Raw genomic sequence first — 22,735 nt, forward strand, 5'->3', positions numbered from 1 at the left:
CATTAGTGTTTTCTAAATCTACAATATCTAAGTGTGGGTGAAATATTTCGGAGAGGTGTAGTTTGAATAGCTCAGCTTTTTCTAAATCAGAGGTGGTTAGACTCCCGTCGGATTTTTTTAATGGTAGATTAGAAGCTTTATGGCGTAAGAGTTTCTTAGTAGCTTTCCAGAGACTGCCGGCTTTTGGAGTAAGATTGGTTAAATTGTGAGTGAGAACTGTATCCTTGTGTTTAGCAATCAGTTTTTTTTTTCAATGAGTTTGCTAAACGGTTATAGATTTGTTTATAAATTATATAACAATTGATTATTAGAACTCATTATTAGAATTTTTGATAATTATAATTATAAGTGTTTTTCGAGTGATATAAATTATAAATACAATATAAGATGTTAGTTAGTAATCACACACTAGTGCTGAACTTCAGTTTATAAGTGGGTTCTTTTTTTGTTGTGTCTATAGTGAACCAACATTTTGCAGGGTACCACTATGCCACTCCATACCGTTCATCTAAACTTTAGATACTTATAACTATAACTCATAAACTATCTGTCCAAAATTTGATTTTAATATATCTAAATACCCAAAAAAATATTTTGGTCTGGAATAAGGAATTAAAAATACACCATGCTAAAAAAAGGAAAAACTTAAAAATTAAACTAACTTAAAATTATGTAAAAAAAAATTTTTAAATATTAATAGTTTTTGAATTAATGAGTGTTCTTTGATAAAAGAAATACCTGGTATAAGAAATTCTAATGTTGGTCAGAGAAAAGAAAAATATTAATTAAACCTCCCCACTCTCGAAAAAAAAAAACACAAAATAAATAAAATCTTAGATACATGACTGTTGGTGGTCCATGTTATTAAAATGGTATTAAATATAAAAATTTAAAATATACATTTTGATATGTCTGAATAGTCAATGATTTTAACTTTATGTTTAAAACCTTTAAAAATACCATTAACTTTTCAAAAAAAACGCAATTACTTTCCCTCGGAAATATTGTAACAATTACATTTTATAATAGGTATTTTTACTCTATAACCAAAATTGAGCAAATTATGCTCAGACTGCTTAAACGCGTTTTATCTATGTCGTACGTGTGTAAGACTGAGACAACACATGCGGGTGTGATGTCCTCCTAACAGAAATTTGTTTGATTTTGTAAAATTATAATCATTTATATAATCTAAAATAAATAAAGCTATTAAATTATCATCGTTTTAAGAATTAAAATATCACAACTTGTAAATTAGATGATACAAATATCAGTTTTAAATATATATTATTATAAAAAAATTTTAATTTGGCAATTACCTTATCAGGACCTTCTTTAAATAGCTCAAGAATAATACTTTTTACAGAAAATTCAAATTTAGCTAATGTTCTGATTTCTTGAGACTGAGATTTATTTTTTTCAACATCAACAATTACTTTGATTTCTGAAACAAATAAAAAAAAGTAAGATATTTAAATTTACAAAATTAACTATTGAAATGTTCAATATATACAACCAACCATTTGAATCATTTTGAGATGTGCTTAAATAAGGTTGGTTATTTGTAGGAGTCAAGTCATCTTTTCCTTCACTTAGATTTTCATTTAACACCTTCATTACTAATATGTAATCAATATGACTAACAGTTACCTATAACAGTAACAATTTGTTAACATTAAACAAATAATTATATCTAAAATATGTAAACATTATTAATTATACTTTGATGGAGTCAAATTTAGCCACAATATCAAAATCTGGGTGATCGGTATACCATGCTGATGATAAATTACGTTTTACAATAAGCGAAAATGTAATAGGTTGTAACAATAGACAGTCAAACACAAAAGATTTAATACCATCATTCAATTTTACTCTGAAATTAATATATTAAAAAACATATATTATACATGTATATTTTAATCTTATAAATAACTATACCTTGATATTTTAAGATTTTGTAAATTTAAACTCAATTGATCAATAACTGCTGGAATATGATCAGTTCCTTTGGAAATAACCAAAAATGAGTTTGTAATAGATAAATATCCAAAATCAAAACATAATGCTTCCAAACTAAAAGAATTTTGAGGTACTATAATGACTGGAGCCTTTAAAAAAATATAAATAAATTGTTAAAAAAAAGTATTAAAATCATTTATTATAAAAAAGAAAATAAATACATACTTTCAGATTTATTTTAAGAGCAACGCGAGTAGCAGATTTCACATTCATTTTAGCGGTAGCTACAGCCGCAGCCCCGGCTTCATAAACAGCAGCTTTTCCAGCTTGGAAATGATTTATAAAGCTCTATGAGTAAAAATATAACAGACACATTTTGACAAACTACTTTGTTATTTTCATTACATAAGTTTGTTTAAACATTTTTATTTTTAACAAACTTATAATAGATATATAATTAAAAGTAAAATATACTTACTAATAACTTGGTCATAAAACGATTTAAAAATACACATTTTATACACCCTGATGAAATTAACATAAAAATTTCTGGTGAATCATAATCAATAAGATATTGTTCATTATACATTATCATTTGAAATTTCAAAGCTTCGTCATTTTCAGCAACATGAATAATCTAAATGTGTAAGTGAATCATTACAAAAAAAAAATTGAGATTGTGTTATGATTCTGAGGAACAGTTTATCGCATTTAACAAATTATATTGAAGAAGATTATATTAGTAAATTAATTTAAAATACTTGTTACTTACGTGTTTATAAATTGTATCTGATGATGGATCAAAAACACTAATATTTTGTAATTTAGCATCAATTTTAATATCTGATTTTTTTATTTCAACACATGACTCAAGTTTAGTTATAAGCATATGAGCTAAATCTTCAGCTTCGGATACAATTATAAGTTGTATTTCCCCTATTTTAGCTACTAATTTAAAATCTTTGATGTCTTTGTCCTCAGTTAATTTTTTATTCACTAAATATATATGTTTTTTAATAAATAGCAATACTCAATATATTTAATTTTAATTATGTCATACATACATTGTAGAACTTTACTTGCAGCAGATTCTTCAAGAATAGTTGACAATGCATTAGAAACTAAATGCATTCTTTTAAGTTTGATAGGTTTTTGAACTTGCGGTGGAGATTCTGAGATATAATTATACTGTTTTTGCATGTTTGTTATATTAGAACTGACATTATTCATCCAATCAAAAAAGTAAAGCAATGCATCTCTATTAGCTGTTGCTAATAACTTAGTGAAGTTTAATTCAAGTAGTTGCAATACATTATCATTTGTATTAAATTCTGGAGAGTTTTTATCGACCTATAAAAATAGATTTTTCAAGACTTTGTTACCTTTTAAATAATTATTAAATATAAAATGTATACTCACTAGAGTATACTTCATAAGTAAGAGGTACTGGTTTTCATCTTCATTTGGTGTGTCAACTAAAGGTATAATAGTGTCTTTATAATACTGAGCTAAAAATAGTCTACCCAATTTCAAAGCAATACTCGTATTAAATGATTGCTGTGTTAATGACAGTTCAAGGGTAAGCAAATTAAAGTCTAATAATGGACTTAACCAAGAACCTTTGTCATCATAAGATAATACTTTAATTGACAAGCCTAGAGTTATAGAAAAACAAGAAAAAAATTATTTTAAAATTAAACATATAACTATCAGCTTAAACTAGCAATTATTAATTAATTATATTTTGTGTATTAATCTTACGTTTGAGAACTAATTTAACATCTAATGATGTAAATTGCACATTTACATCAGAAGATTTTTCTGCTTCTTTTCTTTGGCTAGTTAAATTTTTAGTCATATTGAATGAATCAATTTTTTGACGTAATGACATTGCTGAACCAAGTATATCAAAATCCTTAAATTAAATTATACATTTAATTAAAAAAAAAAAAAGATATAATATAATATGTAGTATAACAATGATTTACTTAACCATACAAAATAAGAATAATATATTAAAATAATTACATGAGGATCATTGTCTGATTCTTGGGCTTTTTTTGGTAAAGGAACACTTAAAAACACTGATAGAGCATCCAAAATGCGATTTTCTGTAGTAAAATAAGATAATATGATTAATGATTATATTATAATGTATGTACAAGAAATAGAAAAGACCAATATAATTAAATATAATTAAAACTATTATTCAATGGTAAATATTTCAAATTAAACTATTTATTAACTCATAAAAACACATTTTTTTTAAAAATATAACTTCAAAAAAAATCTTAATAGAAATTATTATTCAGTATTCACAAATATTTTTTTGTAGATATATTTGAATAAATATATATTACTGCTGATTTGAAAATCCAATTCTATTACATCTAACTCTATTTTGACTAAAGAGTTGATTTTCTCAAATATGCATACAAAAATATCATAGGTACAAGTTACAGGGAGGCTAAGGGGACTTTTCACCCGCAAAATATCCCATTAGCTCCCTCAAATGTATACAGCGTTTTAGTTATGTGAGATCAACACCTCCCCCCTCCCCGCTCATATTGATGTTGGAAATGTTAGCTCATAATAACATTTTAATGGATTCAACGTTTATGAAGAATGTATAAAATAATTATTTATATTTAAAAAAATATACTAACACTTTAACACTAACTCCAAAATAATGACAGTTAATGTTAATTTATTTATTGAAGAGTAGACAGTTTGATAATATATAAGACTCACACCTACCATACATTTAACATCATGCAATGTATGAATAAAATATAAAGTAATTTTAATTTTATCACCTGCAATTTTTATATCAATAGCTGGTAGTTCTCCAGTCACCTTCAGTAATGGTAAACGAGGATCATCAGTTATTAAACATTTTTCAACTTGAATAGATACAGTAGTTGGCTTCAGAATATAAAGTTCATTTTGAAATGATTCATTAAATTTATTTTTCCACTTGTCACCTTTATTAGCAATTAATATCTAAAAATGAACAGTTATTATTAATATTATTATAACATAATATTATTTTTAGTATTATTTTCACCTACTTGAGCATTTTCTAATTCAATGTAATAGCGATCATAGCTACGACTGACAATTTCTTGTAAAACTTCAGATTGTGATGCTCCCTTTTTATGCATTGAATGTATACTTACTAAATTCTCTGTAGTTTGTGGTTTGGATTTTATTTTTAAACAACCTAAATTAAAAACTAATAAGGACTGGTTTCTGTAAGAAAGAAAATTATGTTAGTTAATATTTGCTTATTTTTAATATTTTGAAAAAGTTCTTACTTTCTATAAAATCCACCATGAGGTATAACAATGTAAGATGGCATCATATCAATCTTTAATTCAAGCCTTTTATGTTCTTCTATGATATGTTGCATACCTAGAGCAGATTTTTCTTTGATTTCAGCCAACTTTGTACCAGCTGCAGCTTGTAGTCTTTGTAATTAAAAAATAAATTTAAATTAGCATAAATTAAAATACAATCTTATTACAATTCAATATACTAAAATATAACTGAAAAATACTGTAAAAAAAATGATATGCAAATATCAACAATATATGTATATATCTCACTTATTTTATTATCAACTATTAAATTATAAAGCAAATAAAATGTATATTTGACGTACTGTGTTGTAACATTTGATTGTTGTATTGTAAATATATTCATAATTTTAATTATAGTTTGGGCATCATAGACCATTTTTAAAGGTCTAAATGACAATATTACTCTACTATCACAAATTTGATCAAGAGGATTTGTTTCAAACAACAAACTGAATAAATACTTTTGTCTATCAATGCTATCTTGATCAATGCTTTGGCTACATGCTAAATCTTGAGCGCTTTTGTATTGATCAAATGATTTAGAGATAATAAGTTTTGGTATTGTATTTAATTGTTGTAAACCTAATACTGATAATGTTTCACCAGAAGCTTCCACTCTGGAATATAAATTATAATATGTTATTAAATGAAAATAATATGTAAATAATTGTATTGTAATACTTAATAGCATTAGCTGTTAATCTTCTTTGAAGTTCCAGTGAAAATTCTTTAAAACAGACAGTCAACACTTTTTGTGTAGATGTAAATTCTTCGTCAAAAACAGATATTTCTAATGTATGTAAACAAAATTTAAATATTGTGTCTATAAATGTTTCAGGATATATTGTTGTAGCTGAACTTTCTTGATAACCTATTGCTTTATACAACTTTTCTTTTTCACTAACGTTCATAACTTCTTCAAATTGTTTAACTAAAATACAAAAATAAGTTAAAATAGGCCTTTTAACTTTTATTAAAATTGTAAATTACTAATATCTTTTTCTTTTTCTTTATCATTATCATTTTTGGAACGCCAAAAACTGAACCATCCTCGTTCTGCTTCTACTTTTTTTATTTCTTCTTGAATTTTTCCTTCTCTTTCCACCTGTAAATACATATTTATACTTAAAATTTTCATAGACTAAATTTGAGAAGTTCTTGTCTTATTGTTCGTCATTAAGGACAATATTAAAAATAATAAGCTAAAAATTAGAAATCGGATACATTTATAATTTATAAATTTGAACTATATGTGTATGTGCATACCATTTATTTCATATGGAAGAAAATAATAATAAATATATTTGTTAAAGCACACCAGATAGAAAAATTAAAAACATACAACTCCAATATTCAAAATTATGTTTTAGGAAAAGATAGGACAAAGATATTTAAAGAATGTATAAAATGTAATTAAAAATTGTACACAAGATTCTTACTATATTTTCTACTCTTTGTCTGGTCAAAATAATATTCATCACATCTAAATTATTTTCCAATTCAGATATTCTATTCAATGTTATAGTTGACGGTTTTTTTGATTCTAGTTTTTGTCTGTAAAGAATACTATACTCTTTAATTAATTTCCTATGTGAACTCATATGAATCCAATCCCAATTTCTATGTATCCTTCTTACATCTTCTTCCAATACACACTTATATGCAAATTTCCACCTAAATTTAAAAAAAAACAATACTTAACTGAATAAAACAATAATATTAAAATATATTATAAAACCTATATCCTAACAAAAACAATAATTTTCACTTATACCAAAATTTAAAGTTTAAAATAAATAAGTTTAGTAATATTTGTCATACTATTATATTAAAGAAGCACACAACACAAAAAAAAATTTTCTTTATTAAAAAATAATCATCCAGCGTATTGGTATATACAACACACATACATACATTTTGTGAGTTACCTTTCGGGGAAATTATTTTTAAAATTTTGCTCACTAAGTAATAAATATGAATAATAATTTGTTTAAACAATATTACCATTCTTTATAGTTTCCTTTATATTCTTTAACTAATGGTCGGTATTTTCTATAAGGCATTGCTTTAGTTAAACGATCTAAAGATTCTGCAGCCATAATTAAATGTTGATATTGAGTTTTACTAATTCCTAAACCATAAAATTATACTATGTAAATAAATTTTGTTTAAAATAAAAATCTAGTTTATCTAAAAATATTGTATTTACTTATGTTTAAGCTTTCCATGTCAATATAAATAGAATATTTTGGTATTGTATAATCACTACCATCTAATTCTGGTTTCGGATTCATTTTCATTTTAGCTTTAGCGTTAATTGGACCCAACACTAAAATAAAAAAGTAATATTTTTCATAAATAATTAAACAAACAATGAAAATATAAACAAATATTTATATAATAACTTACAATATTCATAACCATCAGGTAGAACATCTTTCTTTGGTATTCCATTTATGAAAGAATCATTGTATGTTTCTCTTGGTTGTTCAGTAAATAAATTACCTTTAGAATTCCAATAAACAGCATATCCTTCCATAGAGATAATCTAAGAAAATAACATTTAAAAAAAAATACAAGCCTAAGACTTTTTAATATCTAATTATAAAAATAATTACATTTTTTTTTTTGGATTTTACAAAATTACAACTCACTTTTAAGTAAATTATTTGAGATGAATAATAGATTTAAAATATTTTAATATTGAGTTTTTAAATATGATGATAGGTCAATTAACTCTAATATAAAAATTATTATACTAAATATGAACATTTGCTATGTTAAACACTTGTAAGACAAAGACAACAAATGGGAGTTTGTCATACTTTTAGCAATACAAATATATTAAAAAAAAGAGGATAAATTTAGTAATGTATTTTGTTAAATTTGTATTACAGCAGAACCTCAAACTTCCAAACTAATTGGGACCGCATCTAGTTCGGATATTGGAAATTTAAAAAAAAAATTTAGAATTACATATGTATTAATTATTTATTATTTGTATGATTAAATATTTATTATTGTTATTAATATTTTATTAGAATTACATACATACATTACATTATCAGAAACATTATCATACATTATAAGAAATACATAACATTTATTTTATTTACATATGTATTATATTTTTTTGACAAAAATATCAATTTTAATTTGATGATGAGCTGCAACACGCTTTTGTGCAGCCAAGTCTCGCAAACGTTTAAGGAGAAGTAATTGTGTTGGACAACATTCGGCCTGTTTTTCAAACCACTCAAGACCAGTTTCAAATGCAGCAAATGCTTCAGCAGATGTTGGTTCTTTTGGTGTACTCATACTTTCATCACTACTGCTGTCGTCACTTTCTTCATTTTCCAAAGAATAAATGATTTCATCGCTATCTAATATTTGATATCCTAGATCATTTACATCAGTTGCTAACCAATCAACAACATCATCATAATTACAGTCATTAAATCCTGGAATTTCATTAAATAAATCAATAAAATCATCAAGATTATTTAGATCAGTTTCTTCTTCGGCTTCTAACTCCATAGAAGCAACCCACAACTTCTTCCAAGCATTTCGTAAATTTTCCTCAGTCAAATTATCCCAGGCATCTGGCTACCATGTAACAGCAGTGTTTCAAATTCAATAATTTTGAAAATGCAACAACACTCTCTTCAGTGCCTTCATTTAATAAAAGTCTCCTCAACATTTGTTTTCGGTACATTCTTTTGAACTTTTCGATTACTCCCTGATCCATGGGTTGAATCAAAGACATTACGTTTGGTGGAAAAAACATGACTTTATAATCTGGATCAATTAAATTTAATACTTCGGCGGATGGGTGAGTGGGTGCATTGTCTAGTAGGAGTAACACTTTACCTGTCTTGTGATGATCTTGATGCCATTTTTTTACATTTTTTATGAAATAATTTTCAAACCAATTAAGAAATAATTTGAGTCCATCCAAGCATTTTTTTGAGCTGTATATGTTACCGGTAAGTTTTTGATGTTCTTGAAACACGGTGGTTTCTTTGATTTTCCTATGAGTAGTAATGGCAATTTATGGGTCCTAGCAGCATTAGCGCATGTCATAATTGTTACTCTTTCTTTGGATACCTTAAAACCACGCGCTGCATGTTCTTAGCAAGGAGCAAGTGATTTTTTTGGTAGTGCTTTCCAGTTTAAGCCATTTTCATCGGCATTGTAAACTGAATCTTGAGAATATCCTTCTTTTTCCACAAATAATTGGAATATTTGTTTAAAATTTTCAGCGTTACTTGAATCAGCTAATAATGATTCACCTTGAATTTTAACTCACGTATTCCATGTTGAGATTTAAATTTATGAAGCCAGCCGCTGCTGGCCTTAAAATCTTCAGGGCCCTTAAGTTTTGTATTCATCCAGAGAGCTTTTTCACATATGAGTGATCCAGAAATTGGTTCATTTAAGCTCCGTTTTTATATAAACCATATTTCCATTGCTTTGTCAAGATCTTGATATTTTGCGACTTTCATAACTTTCCTTCTATTTATTCCATCACCACTATCCATCTTTGACGCAAAATCCATTATTGCATGACGGTTGTTTTTAATATCTGTAACTGTTGCTTTACCTATATTATAAAGACGCTAGTCTCACCTTTGTCCGGTTTAGCAAGAATTTCTATTTTTTAATCCATCGTAAGAACATGACGTTTACTAGACATTTTAGATACATTTCACAATCGTAATATATTTGTACGTACAATGTATAACAATGTGTGTGCGGTAGAGAGCCGAACTAAACTGCCAAGTAAAACACGAGGACATCGTTTAGATAAGTCTATTGCGTTTTGGTTATCTACTAATGATTGACGCCCGTAAAATACATACATAATCTGTACTAATAATAAACCAAAAACGATAGTTATGATAAATTCGATAAACCGACTGGCCGGATATGAGTTTCCATGTTCGGATAACAGAACGTTTGAATACGCTAATTATAGTTCGGATAATAGAGGGTTCGTATAACGGAGGTTCAGATAATCGAGGTTCTACTGTATTTAAAATATTTAAATTTCTTTAGAAATTACAAATCTACTTTCTAAACACAGTGTCAATGTTGTTTGCAGTTAGGCAGTCAAAACCTAACAAAGGTATTTAATGCTTAATTGGTTTTATTATAATTATTTGATAACAGCCACTAAGGAATGGTATAGTTTTTTTATAATCATAATTGCGCCACTGGTGGAAGCCCAAATGTAATACATTTATGCATCATAAAAGAATTCAACATAATTACAAATTTATAATACAGGCACTGGTCTAACGTGTGATCTACCAGTGATTGGTGATCTACATTTAAACGTTTACAGTATAAATAATAACAGTAACAAAATGTCGAAATACATATTATTATAACTTATATCAACTATGCTTCTTAAAATGTATCTACCTTAAAGATCATTGCTAGTGGATCTTGGCCTTTATCAATAAATCTATTCCAATTTGAATCAGTTGAATGTGAAGTTATATCATAAAGTGTACAGCCAAAAGAAAATGGATTATTCGGAAATGTTACTCGGTCTTCATATCTAATATGGATTGTTTTAATATTGACTTGCACATTTCTGATAATCTGAGTAGCCAACTTTTCAACAAAAGAATCTTTTACATTATCTTGATCCATTTCTAAAAAATAATTTTACAATGATATTAAATATTAATAATCAATGTCCAATGTAAAACACATTTTAAAACTATATAATAAGATATTAATAAACGTTATAAACTATTAAATTTAGTAATGCATGTAGCACATAGTGAAACTCGATGAATTTAAATGAATGATTTATACTAAGTGTTGCACTAAGTGAGGGAATATTATAGAATTTCGTCAAAAATTTAATTTATAAAAAAAAAAATTGTGGCCATGTAATCTCGATATTTTAGATTCTGAGCGGAGCGAGGAAGGCAGAGTGGTTTTACAATGGCGTTTATTTTTTTTTTTTATCCTATATACAAATTTTCTACCGGAAGGAGTGCTTCGATTTCAACATATAGTGCCTTATCTTTTAGCAAATTGGATCAAGATGGTACTTTAGAAAGGTCATTTTTCGATTTTCTCAATAATTAATTAATGCTACGGGAAAAATTACTGAAAAATTATGAAAAACCGCTTAAAATGGGATTTTAATTTCTAATGCTTTGTTTATCACCATACCAACGAATAAAAAATTATAATATTAATTCAACTTAAAGGCTATAATAAATAATAAAAATATAAAAAATCCAGACTGATAAACCGTCTCCGCTAAGAATCGTTTTTCTTGGTATGATATCATTGAATTCAAGTTTAATACAATTCATTATACATTGACCCACTTGTAACCTACTGTACAGCAGAGCGACATCCACTCACCCGCTTTTTTTAATTTATAAATTATATTTACTATAACCTACAAACAAAAATGTATCATAAATGAATAAAAAAAAAAGTTTAAGTCAAAAATTTCAATTGTCTGTAAACATTTCAAAAAGATTCAAAGTATTTTAAAAATTATAGATATAATGAATTATGCATCGAAAATTCTTATTTTAATATTTGGTGGAAATTTCATGGGGGAATAAAATATATAAATGTTATGAAACATTTAATGTCGAAACAAATTAACAGCTTTGTAATTATTAAAAAAATGTTTTCACCAACTATCATTTAATAGTATTTATACATATCTATTTTATTTTTTAGTTTATATATACTGTGATTATTGAACATACTATTTTTTTGTTGATCCAACAATTTAATATTCTCTATTCTTGAAATTTCATTTTGTTTTGCTGTTTGTTTGTTTTTCTCTTCTTTTTCCACATCATATGTAACATCTTGGGTTGGAACCACAAGTAAGAAAAGACTATCAATGGATGCTTCTACTGAACCGCTATATAGATTTTTCCATGGTATTTTTAACACCAACTTGCCTATGTAACAAATAATAACACCGATCTTCATAAGTACTTAATACAATAGAATTTAATAGAATTATAGTATTTTCAGTTTACCAAGATGTCCATAAATAGTTCTGACTGGTAGGTCTAAACTATCTAAACATGTTTCCTTTAGTTTAAGATCTCTTAAAACAACATCTCCTATAACAAACAATTATTATTATTTATTACATTTTATAATATACCATATTGTTCAGGTTAAGAATATAATGGGTCGGCGGATGCAGACCGAAACACAAAACCCGTGGGAATCCCTAGGTAACTACTAGACACTTTTTCATTGGACGTTAAATATCGGCAATCATTGTCTATCACAAGTTGATGTACACCTATAGTACAGTGGGTATATGCAACACAAATAATTTTTTCGGCTGTCCGATATACTCTTATCCTGAATAGAATATATTTTTTAAATTTATTTATAATACTTAATTAAAACATTGCAGTTTTTCAGATAGTTGTGTGCATTTAATATTTAAACATAATCTATTAATTAGTTTTGAACTCAATCACAGTAATTAATGCTACTAATTTCACTAATTTAAGTAAAATACTAAAATATCATAATTTTTTCTCAGTAATAAGATATTATACATTAAAAATAGACCCTTATAAATAACCACTTTTGGCACTCTTAGATTAAAATTATGAATTTAAAATAAAGACAGATTAAAAGGATAATTGAGTTTTTACAAAACCAGTAAGATAAAATCCTGCTCTGTTCTGTACTGCCTCGTTAATTTGGAAATCAATGTGTATAAATCAAACAGACTTCTATTGTATTTAATAATAAAAACTAGGAACAAATAATTAACTATAAAAATAGTTCTTATAAAGATAAGATAATTATTTAAGAAGCAAATAAAATTTAACAACACTAATTAGTTTTTATTGATACTGTTTAACTTAGTTGAACTTCAACACAATCTACATATTTTTAAAACTATCGGTGTATTTCAATTATTATAATTATTATTATTATTTACTACAATATACAACAATAATAATTTAGAATAATATAATGATATAGGTGTGACTGAAATGTTTAATAAATAAATATGATAAAAACAATAACATTCTTTTATTTTAAATTTAATTTATTTAAGTCTTCAGTGTTTTGTTTAAATAAAATGTATTACTAACTTATATTAATCAAAACAAATTATCAACAAGTCAATAAGTAAAATAAAACATAATACATTTTTGATAAACACATAATAAACAATTATCATAGGTAACTCCGAAGCATATGCATAAAAGTATAATATTATTTTGTACACGTAATGGGGTATAAAGTTATCCATTATTATATCAGTGATATTTGAATAATTGAGTTTAATTAATACAATTATTGATTTGTTAAAAAAATATTATTTTTAATAGTCAAAATATACAAATTGTAAAAATTTAAAGTGAAAAAAAAATTAATCAGCTAGTCTCCTAGCTAAGTCACCTAACTTTATACGAAAGATGCACTTGATTAAAGTTTAGGTTCAATAGTCGATAGATTATATTATGTAAAATATATACTATATTCAGAAGTTGAGATCTTAAAAATATCAAAATTAATTAAATTATTTAATGGCAATCAAGAAATATTGTAATCAATCATTTTTATTTGTTTATTAGTAGGTAATTGTATACACAATACAAAAATGTATTAAGCCACCTTAACACGTTCACTGTGTATACTTTGTCGTGATGCTGAAAAAAATGGGTTTTAAAAAATGTATGCTAAAAATTGAAAAATTAAAATATCAGTGTAAGGCTTGCACTTGTTTATGAAATAATGTTTATAGAAAACACTGATGAAATACAAAAAGTTTAATCGTAACTCCGACTAAATTGTAGTGTATTTTTTAACAAGGTACAAGACATCAATTGGAATTTTCAGTATATTCAAACTATATAAATTATGCCATTTGGCGTCATCCCGTAGTGAAGTGTTAAACTTTCAAAATCATTATCATAAATGATAAAATTATTATTATATGAAAATATCAATTTACAAGAAAAGAAAAATATTCTTCATTCATAGAAATTGTTAAGTGTTGAATTCTTGGTATATAATAATAATAAAATACCTAATAAAAATCAATAGGTAGATTATTTTTTATATAATATGTTTTAGAACTGTAATAATAATAATATGATTTGAAAAATAATAGAACAAATCAATCTTATATAGATGAATTTTAAGATAAAAGTATGAGTGAAACATTAATAATAGCACTTTAACCAAAATAAAACAAAAAATTACGACATTATATTAAAAACTTAAATAAAAAGCATTTCTTTAATTTTACTTTTTAACTTGTGAAGACAGCTAAATAAAAAATATGTTACATCAAATTAAAACAGACAAAACAATATAGCAGGGGTCGAAAAGAAAGAATATTTTAAGCGTTGAACAAAAAAAAAATTTAAGTACCTACTCGAAAATGTTATTGAATATTTTTGATATAGTAAAATAGTTAATTGCGTTTTAAGCTGGAAGTAATGTTTATTTTTGCTACTTCTATCAATTTATTTAAGAAGTGTACACATTTTTACTCACCACCCCATATTCCAATATTCAGCTGAGAACTATCTAAATTCTCGACATATTCACCAATAAACCTGTTGAGCACATCAGCCACCAAAGATTCAAACACCATGATTTCATATGAATTTTGAGATTATTGATTAAAATCAAATATAGTACAAGACATCATTGCTAAATAATTAAGAAACAATATTTAAACTTCCATATAAATATAATATAATACAATTAACTGTACATACAATATAAATGAGTTAAAATTGTCTTACTTGCAGTAGTATAGTATAGAATAGAATAAAAGTACATGTATATTAAATGGATATATACTATATTACTAAATCTATAATACACAATTAATGAAAGTTTGATGACATAATCATAGAATTTTAGTTCTACAAATCTACGAATTAAATAATAAAAATTAATAAAATAATAGATAACGGTTGATAAAAAAACAAGCTTTTATCAGTAAGTGAGTAACATTATTTTATGGCAACATTGCCAACCTTACTTTGAGATTGAGAATTTCGGGCTTTGAGTATTGAATTTAAATAATATGATGTGAAATGCTGTAAACACTTAAACATTTATTACCTATATTATTATTTATTATCGACTATCGTCATCACCAAAGGGCAAAGACCACAATATTTGTTATTAATATATTAAATACTTATTATTACTTTATTACTTAAAAAGTTAAATTACAATTATTTAAACTTAATTCGTAATTACTAATTCGTACCACAGACATTGATGATGATTGAAATATAAATATTAATTCAACATGTTTATTGTATGCCGGTGATAACAATAATATTTTTTTATAGCAGTAGTAGTCAGTTACTTCTTCACGGAAATTAATTACTAAATTAACATTAATTATTATTTATGTTTGAATGTTTCCGTATACATTACTAAGCAAGATGCCTTAAAATAAGTATAGCGATACGCCGATACTATTCTATACTCTATTAAATCGGCCTTAATACACTATTAAAAGTTACAACCTAAGCTTTTGATTTTCAACGTCAGTATCTTTTCAGGTGGGAAAGTAAATCTAGTTAGTGCATTCGGGTGGTCGAATTTAAATATTCCTAGTAGTTTACAAAAACTCCGGGAAAAACGCAAAAAAAAGGTGAGAAAGTCCATCGCTCTGCTCTGTACAGTAGGTTACAGGTGAGTCACTGTATAATGGATGGTATTAAATTTTAATTCAATGATATTATAATATCAATATATCATTGTATACGGAAAACGATTATGAGCGGTGACGGTTTGTCAGTGTGGAACTGTGGAATGTGGATATTTTCATTTTATAATTATATTGTTATCAGTGGTGTAGCTATGATTTTGGAATGAAAAAAGTGAGGGGGGGGGGGGGGAAGCAAAGCAAAAAAAATAAGGTGTGCAAGTGGGTGTTGCTCTGCTATACAGTAGATTACTAGTAAATTTGCACATTTTCACGTTTTTTACGTGTTTTATCAACATTTGAACTTTAAATGCTAATAAAAAAAATTGTGACTGGATTTTTAATATTTTTCAAATATCATTGTAACAATATATTAAGAAACCTTGTATTAAATTTTCAATCTTTTTTACCAAATAAATACAATTTTGTTGACATCATAGAAAAAATAATTTAAAAATTGGAAACTGAAAACAGTCCAAAACAAATCAATATTTTTTGAAAATGTTATCGTGTATATAAAATGGTGATATCAACAACCAGTGAAAATTTGATGTATATACGGTTAGAGTTACACTAAAAACCAAAATCGATTTTCTCGAAAACAGATTTTGCGTAAAAATTCCCGTTTTTCCTTAATTTTTCTTTTGTTTTTCACGTCGCTTTTGAAAACTACTGTGGTTCCTAGAGCTTACAGCGCCCTCTGTATAAACACGGACTTCGTACAAATTGTGAAGCCAAATTAAACCACCGGTAGCGCTGAAAACTTCAAGAACGGTATTCTTATCAGCTAAGTGACACTTTTTCGTGGCCGTCCGCCGACCTTGTCGTTTCCAGTCCATTATATATAATGGATATATGATTATTAGTCCGTGGACCACACTGTTCCCTTAGAACCTACCCCATATTATCTATGACTGTTCCACGGCAGGTGGCTAGCCTGCTGGCCAATGGCCATTCACCAATAAATATATTTTAAATGAGCTAGACAGCGCCACAGGCCAAAGCCTTAATCGATAATCCGCCATTCCGAACCCGGATCGGCGGGCTTGTGTATTTTCTTATCAGCTTATTTTATTTATTCTTTGACGAGTGACGACTTGTGATTGGAGAGTCAGTGGAGATGCTATGAGTATTTCTCGTGTTTGAGGGCTGAGTTTCGTGGTTATCGAAATTACCATTTAATATTTATCAGTTACTAGTTGCGTACTTGCGTCTTATTTTTCACATTAACAAATCGACGGTTATTATTCAGCGTTAAGAGAATAAGACGTAAAGTGTAGTTAATATACGCGTATAGGTATCGTATAAATTCCGAAGTTTATTCTTACTGTCAAGTGTAAATAAGATTTGTGTAAACTGAGTTATAATAACTAGAGTTATCTAGTGACTCCGGGACTCTTCCAATTTGTCAAAAGCAAAAAGGTGAGCTTCAGAAATTAGTCTATTTATTTAATTTATTCCCATACTGTACTTTAAATTTTTTATTTAGAGATCAACCAAAAAATCTAATATTACAATATTTCGTTAGAAAGTAGAAACTTAATATATGTATGGTTTATTATTGAGTCATAGATATACTATTTTAGTCTTGAATTAACCAGAACCCGTTACACATTTAAAAACCCTTAAAAATTCAAGCACCCAAAACCCATATAAACCAAATGATTCTATTTTCAAAACACCCAAATTAACATTCATTTTTAATTAAGTAACCAAATAAAACATTTAGGTTTACTCAAAACACGAATAAATTTTTATTTTACAATCTATGTATTATTTTGTATATTATATTTTATGTGGTTAGTTCGATTTTGTAGTTAATTATTTGTCTAAAAAAATATAACTATAAAATATTATGTTTCTTCTGAATTACTAAACACCTGTATAAATCAATATTAACCCTTATTAACGGTTATTAACACTCAAAAGTTATTCTGGTGTTTAACCCGAAACCCGGATAAATCATTCGGGTGCAATGCCCTAATATTCAGATCTTTTTGTTTTAAAGGTTAGCGAACATTCATCATTATGAGTAAGCGCAGAGCAGGTAACGAACTAACCAAAGACAATTGGGATGAAGAAGAAGAAAAAGTAGACCCAGGAATATTTAAGGTAGCAGACGAATCTGTATTGAAAAACCGAGTTCTGAAAAGAGCAAAAAGAACATTACAAAGAGATGAATCTGGTGAACTAAAACCAATATTTTCTGGATTTTCGGGATTTAACAATCTATCTAGTAATCTAAATTCCAAACAAGCGTTTTCTTTTTTGTCAAAATCAAATGACACACCGAGTGAGAGTGGAAATCATCCATCTGCATCTACGATTAATTCATTGACCACATCTAGTAGCTTAACATTTTCAGAAAGTAACAAAAGTAACAGTTCCAAAAGTTCAACTCTGCCAATTGTGAATCTTGTTAAGGTGATGAAACTTAACGAGGCATTTGTTAAATTTATTACAAATGCTGTGCAGAAAAATCCTTATTGTGTGCTAACTCCTACATTGAAAGACTATGAAAAACAAATTAGCAAATTTGTCGATATTACTAGTTGCAAGTCAAATACTCCTGATACTTCAATGGCTTCTACTAAAGGTTTGCATATTTATATCCATATTTATGTTATACAGTAGATTCTCATTATGTCATACGTCAATATCCCAAACTCAATTAAAATCCCTCTGAAGTAATATTAACATTACATTACTCTTATTCGTTTCTGTTTCCCTTGAGTTTAGACAAACGAGAGTTTACTGTATTTATATTTTTAATTTAAGGTTAGGTTAACAACTACAATTATGTTAACCATGTATCAAAAATGTAGGGATCTATTTTTTCTCTTCTCTGGACTCCTTTTTAAAAGAGTATATACCACTTTCATGCATGTTGAATGATTTGATTGGTGCGTCGAGAACTACGTGATCACGTTAACAACAGGAAATTGGTGGGGAATGCGCGCCGCCGGACATAAATTGATCGCCGACCGGTATATTTTCATTTGAAAAGGAGTATAGTTACTATTTTTTTCTGAGAATATTAGTAAAAATAGTAAAATAATTTTTTAATAGATATTAGTATAATTCTAACAATCTAACATAATACTTAATATGGAATAAAATACAATTTTCATAAGTAAGTTATGATATACATTACAGTTTAAATATAAACATATCTAATAAATTCTGGACCGATGATATATATGTTCCATATCTAGAAATGTACACTTTCTAACTATTTATCGTTGTCTGTATTGTAAAAACTTAAGAAGACGCCACACCCGTATGTGTTGTTTTCGTCTTACAAACGCGTAACATACCAAATTTACGCCCAGAAATTCAAGTTTTATGCTGTTAGCTTCAAAATTAAAGTGAACCTATCATGAAACTTAATGGTAAGAACATTATCTGTGTTTTGTTGTAAGTTTTTTTACAATAATTCAGTTTTTAAGTGAGTTATGAGCATTTTTAATTTACATTTATTATACCCGCTATAATTCACTTAAAAACTGAATTATTGTAAATTAAACTTCCAACAAAACACATAATGTTCTTACCATCAAGTTTTATAATATGTCGATTCACTCTAATTTTTAAACTAACGGCATAAAACTTGAATTTCTGAGCGTAAATTTGGTATGTTACGCGTTTGTAAGACAGAAACGACACATGCGGGTGTGGCGTCCTCTTAATTAATACTATTGTTTTGGGAAGTTATGGATCATCTCATACAGTTTTAAAGTTATCATTCATTTTGAATGATTTATAATTTATTAATAAAATGTTTCAGGATCTCCTCAAATATCAGTAATGGAAAGTAAAATAACACGTACAAAGAACTCTGATGAAGTAAAAAATAATTCTGTCAATGTCCAGAGAAGTGAAACTAGTTTTATAAATCCAACTGGCAATATTTCTAACAATGAACAATTGTTTAGTTTTGGTAATAAAAGCCAAGACACTAATGCCAAAGAATCAAGTACAAATATCTTGAAACTTGATAAGACGGTCACAGAACATACAGAAAAAAAAGATGTTGAAACAAAATTGCAACCATTTTCTTCAGAAGAATCAAAGAATACACTGACAGGGACCAATGGATTCAAGTTGGGAGATTTCAAATTTAACAATCAGTCATTGTCAACTTCCTTTACTAGCAAATCTCCTGACTTTAAATTTAATGATGAAAAAACATTGCCATTTAGTTCAAAAGATAAAAAAACGTCATCCTCAGAAAAACCTATTGTATGCAAGACATTAAACACAAAGCCTCCATTTAATTTCGGAAGTACCCTACCGTCATTTTCATTTAACTCTACAGAACAAAATAATTCCAAGCCATTCTTTAGTTTTGGATCAAAATCGCCTACCTTAACATTTTCTTATGAAAAGTTGAAGACCCCTCCTCAGGAACCTAAAAATCCAATAGATGAAGATGAGGATCAACCGCCAGTTGTAAATTTTACACCTATTAAAGAGAATGATGCCGTTTTTGAGTCTAAAAGTAAACTATTTTGTTTTAAAAATGGTAAATATGAAGAGCTTGGGGTTGGTCAATTGTATTTAAAATCAGTGGATGATAAAAAAATACAATTAATTATGAGGAATGATAGTGCCTTGGGAACTATTATGGCAAATACGTTACTGAATGAATCTGTTAATTTTACTAAACGCAATGCAAAAAATGTTCAATTAACATGTGTTCTTGATCCTACAAAAAGTACCAAACCGCAAACGGTTCTATTCAAATTTAAGGATTCACAAATCACCGATTCATTTGAAAACGAACTAAACAAATTGAAAAAGTAGTCCCAACATCAAGTTTTCAGATTAAAAATAATTGATTTTCATATTTGTATAATTTAATATTTTTCCAGACTATTATTTAGATTATTAAAGATACATACTATTGTGGGATAAGTTATATTGATTTGAGTAGGTTTCATTCATATTAAATAAACAATAAATAAAATAACTTTGGTGTTTTAATTATTAACCGCCATGTAATGTTGATATAAATGTAATATTGTCATTATTCTTAATATGATATTTTAAATCGCCCAAGAGTTCCCAATCTTGGTCATTAACAGCTACAATGATGCCTGGCCTCACAGTGTTGCCCTTCAAAAACAAATCACATTTGTCTTTGTCGACCAATATATTGTCTTTAATCCAGAACAGGAGCAATCCTAGTGTCCAAGGATTTTCCGTTTCAGGCAATACCACTTTGTGTTTCTTTACGTTGTTAAATAGAATTTGAAGTCCACTTGTAAATTCAGTGGTTATGTTCAGTCCCTTTTCCATTATTATCTAAAAATCTAAACGAAAAATGTCAGCTACATTCAAATCACCTAGAACATTTAATACAATGTATACTACTCTGTTACCTGTTGGTACTGGGTTCAAGTCGTTGTATTTATTGTATTAAAATACCACTAGTACGACGTTTCGATGTATGTGCATTTATTTTTATAAATTATATTCAAGTTTAAACGTAGTTGAAAAATGTAAAATAAGATAAATTAGAATTGAAATTGTTAATTTAAAAAAAAAACGTAGGATTAATAAATTATTATAAATCCTAATACATTAACTTATTGATAATATAATGCATGGCAATTTAATTTGTCATGATAATATGGACTATGCAGAATAACAACATGGTACGGTCTGTTAACAATATTGGGGAAACAAAATAACAAAACGCACTCTGGTGGAAGTAAATTGTACATTCCGATTCAGGGTATATAGATATAGTTTTATATCGGTTATTTTACTTTTTCTAGTAAATATTAATATTGTTCTGTATTAACCGGGAGAATAATGAACTAACACAACAATCCTATAAAGCGCTAGTGGTCTAGCCGAAACGCGAGAATCTGGCGGATTCAGAAAAATATTGATAAGACCTTTCCTTTCCGTTCCGTATCCTGTATAATATCTTAATTCGTGCTTTTTTTGTATAATTTAATTATAATAATTTACCATGTTCATAGATAATATAAGAATGGATAAGACCATGGATAGAAAGAACGGTTCTTTTTATCCGAGGATAGGACATAAGAACTTATCACTAGAAAATTAATGATACGTTTTTAATTAGTAATAATTAACGATCTATATTATTCTATATTCTAATTACAATTAATTATGTACGCAAAGTTTGGAGTAATTTGACTGTTCCAATTTCCATTTTCAGGCACAACAATCAAAATACATATTTGAAATTCACAAATATTGTTAACAGCTTTTGGACATAACCTTAAAAAAAGCCCCATATCGATATCGTCCTCTCTTTACGCTCTCTTCCCCAAAAAAGCTCATGGCCTCATATGAAACTATGATTTATTTAGCTAAAAATAATAAATGTGTCAAAATCGATATTTTATCGACGGAAGACCATATTATAATATATTACCCGTGTAACGTATTGTCGTTTTTACCCAAAGTCGCCTATTAAAGTATAATATTGTAAAATATGTAATGTTCTTAATATAATTGACGTGTAAATTCTGCCTGAATTAAAATAATACGCCCAATTCATAAAAAATAGATCACTTAATAATATGCCCAGATCTGCTCATATCTAATTAATAATTAATAACATTTTTGAGATTCATTTAGCATTACCCCGAGGAACCATGAGGTCACGATGATGAGGAGGCGATTGTATCGTTATCCTCTTAAAACGATTTCGTTT

The 22,735-nt window shown here is 27.2% G+C and overlaps 3 protein-coding genes across 4 annotated transcripts in view; 1 reads left to right on the top strand and 2 right to left on the bottom strand.

Moving 5' to 3' along the window:
* Window positions 1–15,228, bottom strand: part of LOC132944086 (intermembrane lipid transfer protein Vps13) — a 31,867-nt gene extending 16,639 nt beyond the window's left edge. For both annotated transcript variants that reach the window (XM_061013252.1, XM_061013251.1), the window contains exons 1-26: window positions 15,089–15,228; window positions 14,862–15,020; window positions 12,359–12,445; window positions 12,077–12,277; window positions 10,752–10,987; window positions 7,734–7,872; window positions 7,534–7,653; window positions 7,329–7,455; window positions 6,764–6,998; window positions 6,315–6,429; window positions 6,006–6,255; window positions 5,627–5,941; window positions 5,280–5,432; window positions 5,034–5,214; window positions 4,779–4,965; window positions 3,991–4,073; window positions 3,724–3,877; window positions 3,382–3,617; window positions 3,027–3,312; window positions 2,735–2,958; window positions 2,441–2,599; window positions 2,188–2,310; window positions 1,942–2,111; window positions 1,723–1,876; window positions 1,521–1,650; window positions 1,320–1,444 (exon numbers count right to left, since the gene is read on the bottom strand). In XM_061013252.1, the coding sequence (XP_060869235.1) occupies window positions 1,320–1,444; window positions 1,521–1,650; window positions 1,723–1,876; window positions 1,942–2,111; window positions 2,188–2,310; window positions 2,441–2,599; window positions 2,735–2,958; window positions 3,027–3,312; window positions 3,382–3,617; window positions 3,724–3,877; window positions 3,991–4,073; window positions 4,779–4,965; window positions 5,034–5,214; window positions 5,280–5,432; window positions 5,627–5,941; window positions 6,006–6,255; window positions 6,315–6,429; window positions 6,764–6,998; window positions 7,329–7,455; window positions 7,534–7,653; window positions 7,734–7,872; window positions 10,752–10,987; window positions 12,077–12,277; window positions 12,359–12,445; window positions 14,862–14,961 (4,290 nt within the window). In that variant the 5' untranslated portion in view covers window positions 14,962–15,020; window positions 15,089–15,228. The remainder of the gene's footprint in view (window positions 1–1,319; window positions 1,445–1,520; window positions 1,651–1,722; window positions 1,877–1,941; window positions 2,112–2,187; window positions 2,311–2,440; window positions 2,600–2,734; window positions 2,959–3,026; window positions 3,313–3,381; window positions 3,618–3,723; window positions 3,878–3,990; window positions 4,074–4,778; window positions 4,966–5,033; window positions 5,215–5,279; window positions 5,433–5,626; window positions 5,942–6,005; window positions 6,256–6,314; window positions 6,430–6,763; window positions 6,999–7,328; window positions 7,456–7,533; window positions 7,654–7,733; window positions 7,873–10,751; window positions 10,988–12,076; window positions 12,278–12,358; window positions 12,446–14,861; window positions 15,021–15,088) is intronic.
* A 1,877-nt stretch (window positions 15,229–17,105) lies between these two features.
* On the top strand, window positions 17,106–21,011 carry LOC132944245 (nuclear pore complex protein Nup50). Its single transcript, XM_061013488.1, has 3 exons — window positions 17,106–17,460; window positions 18,047–18,634; window positions 19,826–21,011. The coding sequence occupies exons 2-3, from the start codon at window positions 18,067–18,069 to the stop codon at window positions 20,842–20,844; spliced, it is 1,587 nt and encodes a 528-aa protein (XP_060869471.1). The 5' UTR covers window positions 17,106–17,460; window positions 18,047–18,066; the 3' UTR covers window positions 20,845–21,011.
* LOC132944247 (ubiquitin-related modifier 1) lies at window positions 21,003–21,715 on the bottom strand. Its single transcript, XM_061013490.1, has 2 exons — window positions 21,423–21,715; window positions 21,003–21,353 (listed from the first exon to the last, which is right to left on the bottom strand). Exon 2 carries the CDS (start codon window positions 21,337–21,339, stop codon window positions 21,028–21,030), a length of 312 nt encoding a protein of 103 aa, XP_060869473.1. The 5' UTR covers window positions 21,340–21,353; window positions 21,423–21,715; the 3' UTR covers window positions 21,003–21,027.
* Between the last annotated feature and the right edge of the window lie 1,020 nt (window positions 21,716–22,735).

This window comes from Metopolophium dirhodum, chromosome 5, assembly GCF_019925205.1.
Source record: "Metopolophium dirhodum isolate CAU chromosome 5, ASM1992520v1, whole genome shotgun sequence".
Classification (NCBI taxonomy): Eukaryota; Metazoa; Arthropoda; class Insecta; order Hemiptera; family Aphididae; genus Metopolophium; species Metopolophium dirhodum.

Excerpts from the sequence above, each read along its gene's own strand:
- LOC132944245 (XM_061013488.1), top strand. The coding sequence starts at position 18,067 with ATGAGTAAGCGCAGAGCAGGTAACGAACTAACCAAAGACAATTGGGAT. Across the intron at positions 18,635-19,825 it reads TTCAATGGCTTCTACTAAAG|GATCTCCTCAAATATCAGTA; the intron begins GTTTGCATATTT and ends AAAATGTTTCAG.
- LOC132944247 (XM_061013490.1), bottom strand. The coding sequence starts at position 21,339 with ATGGAAAAGGGACTGAACATAACCACTGAATTTACAAGTGGACTTCAA.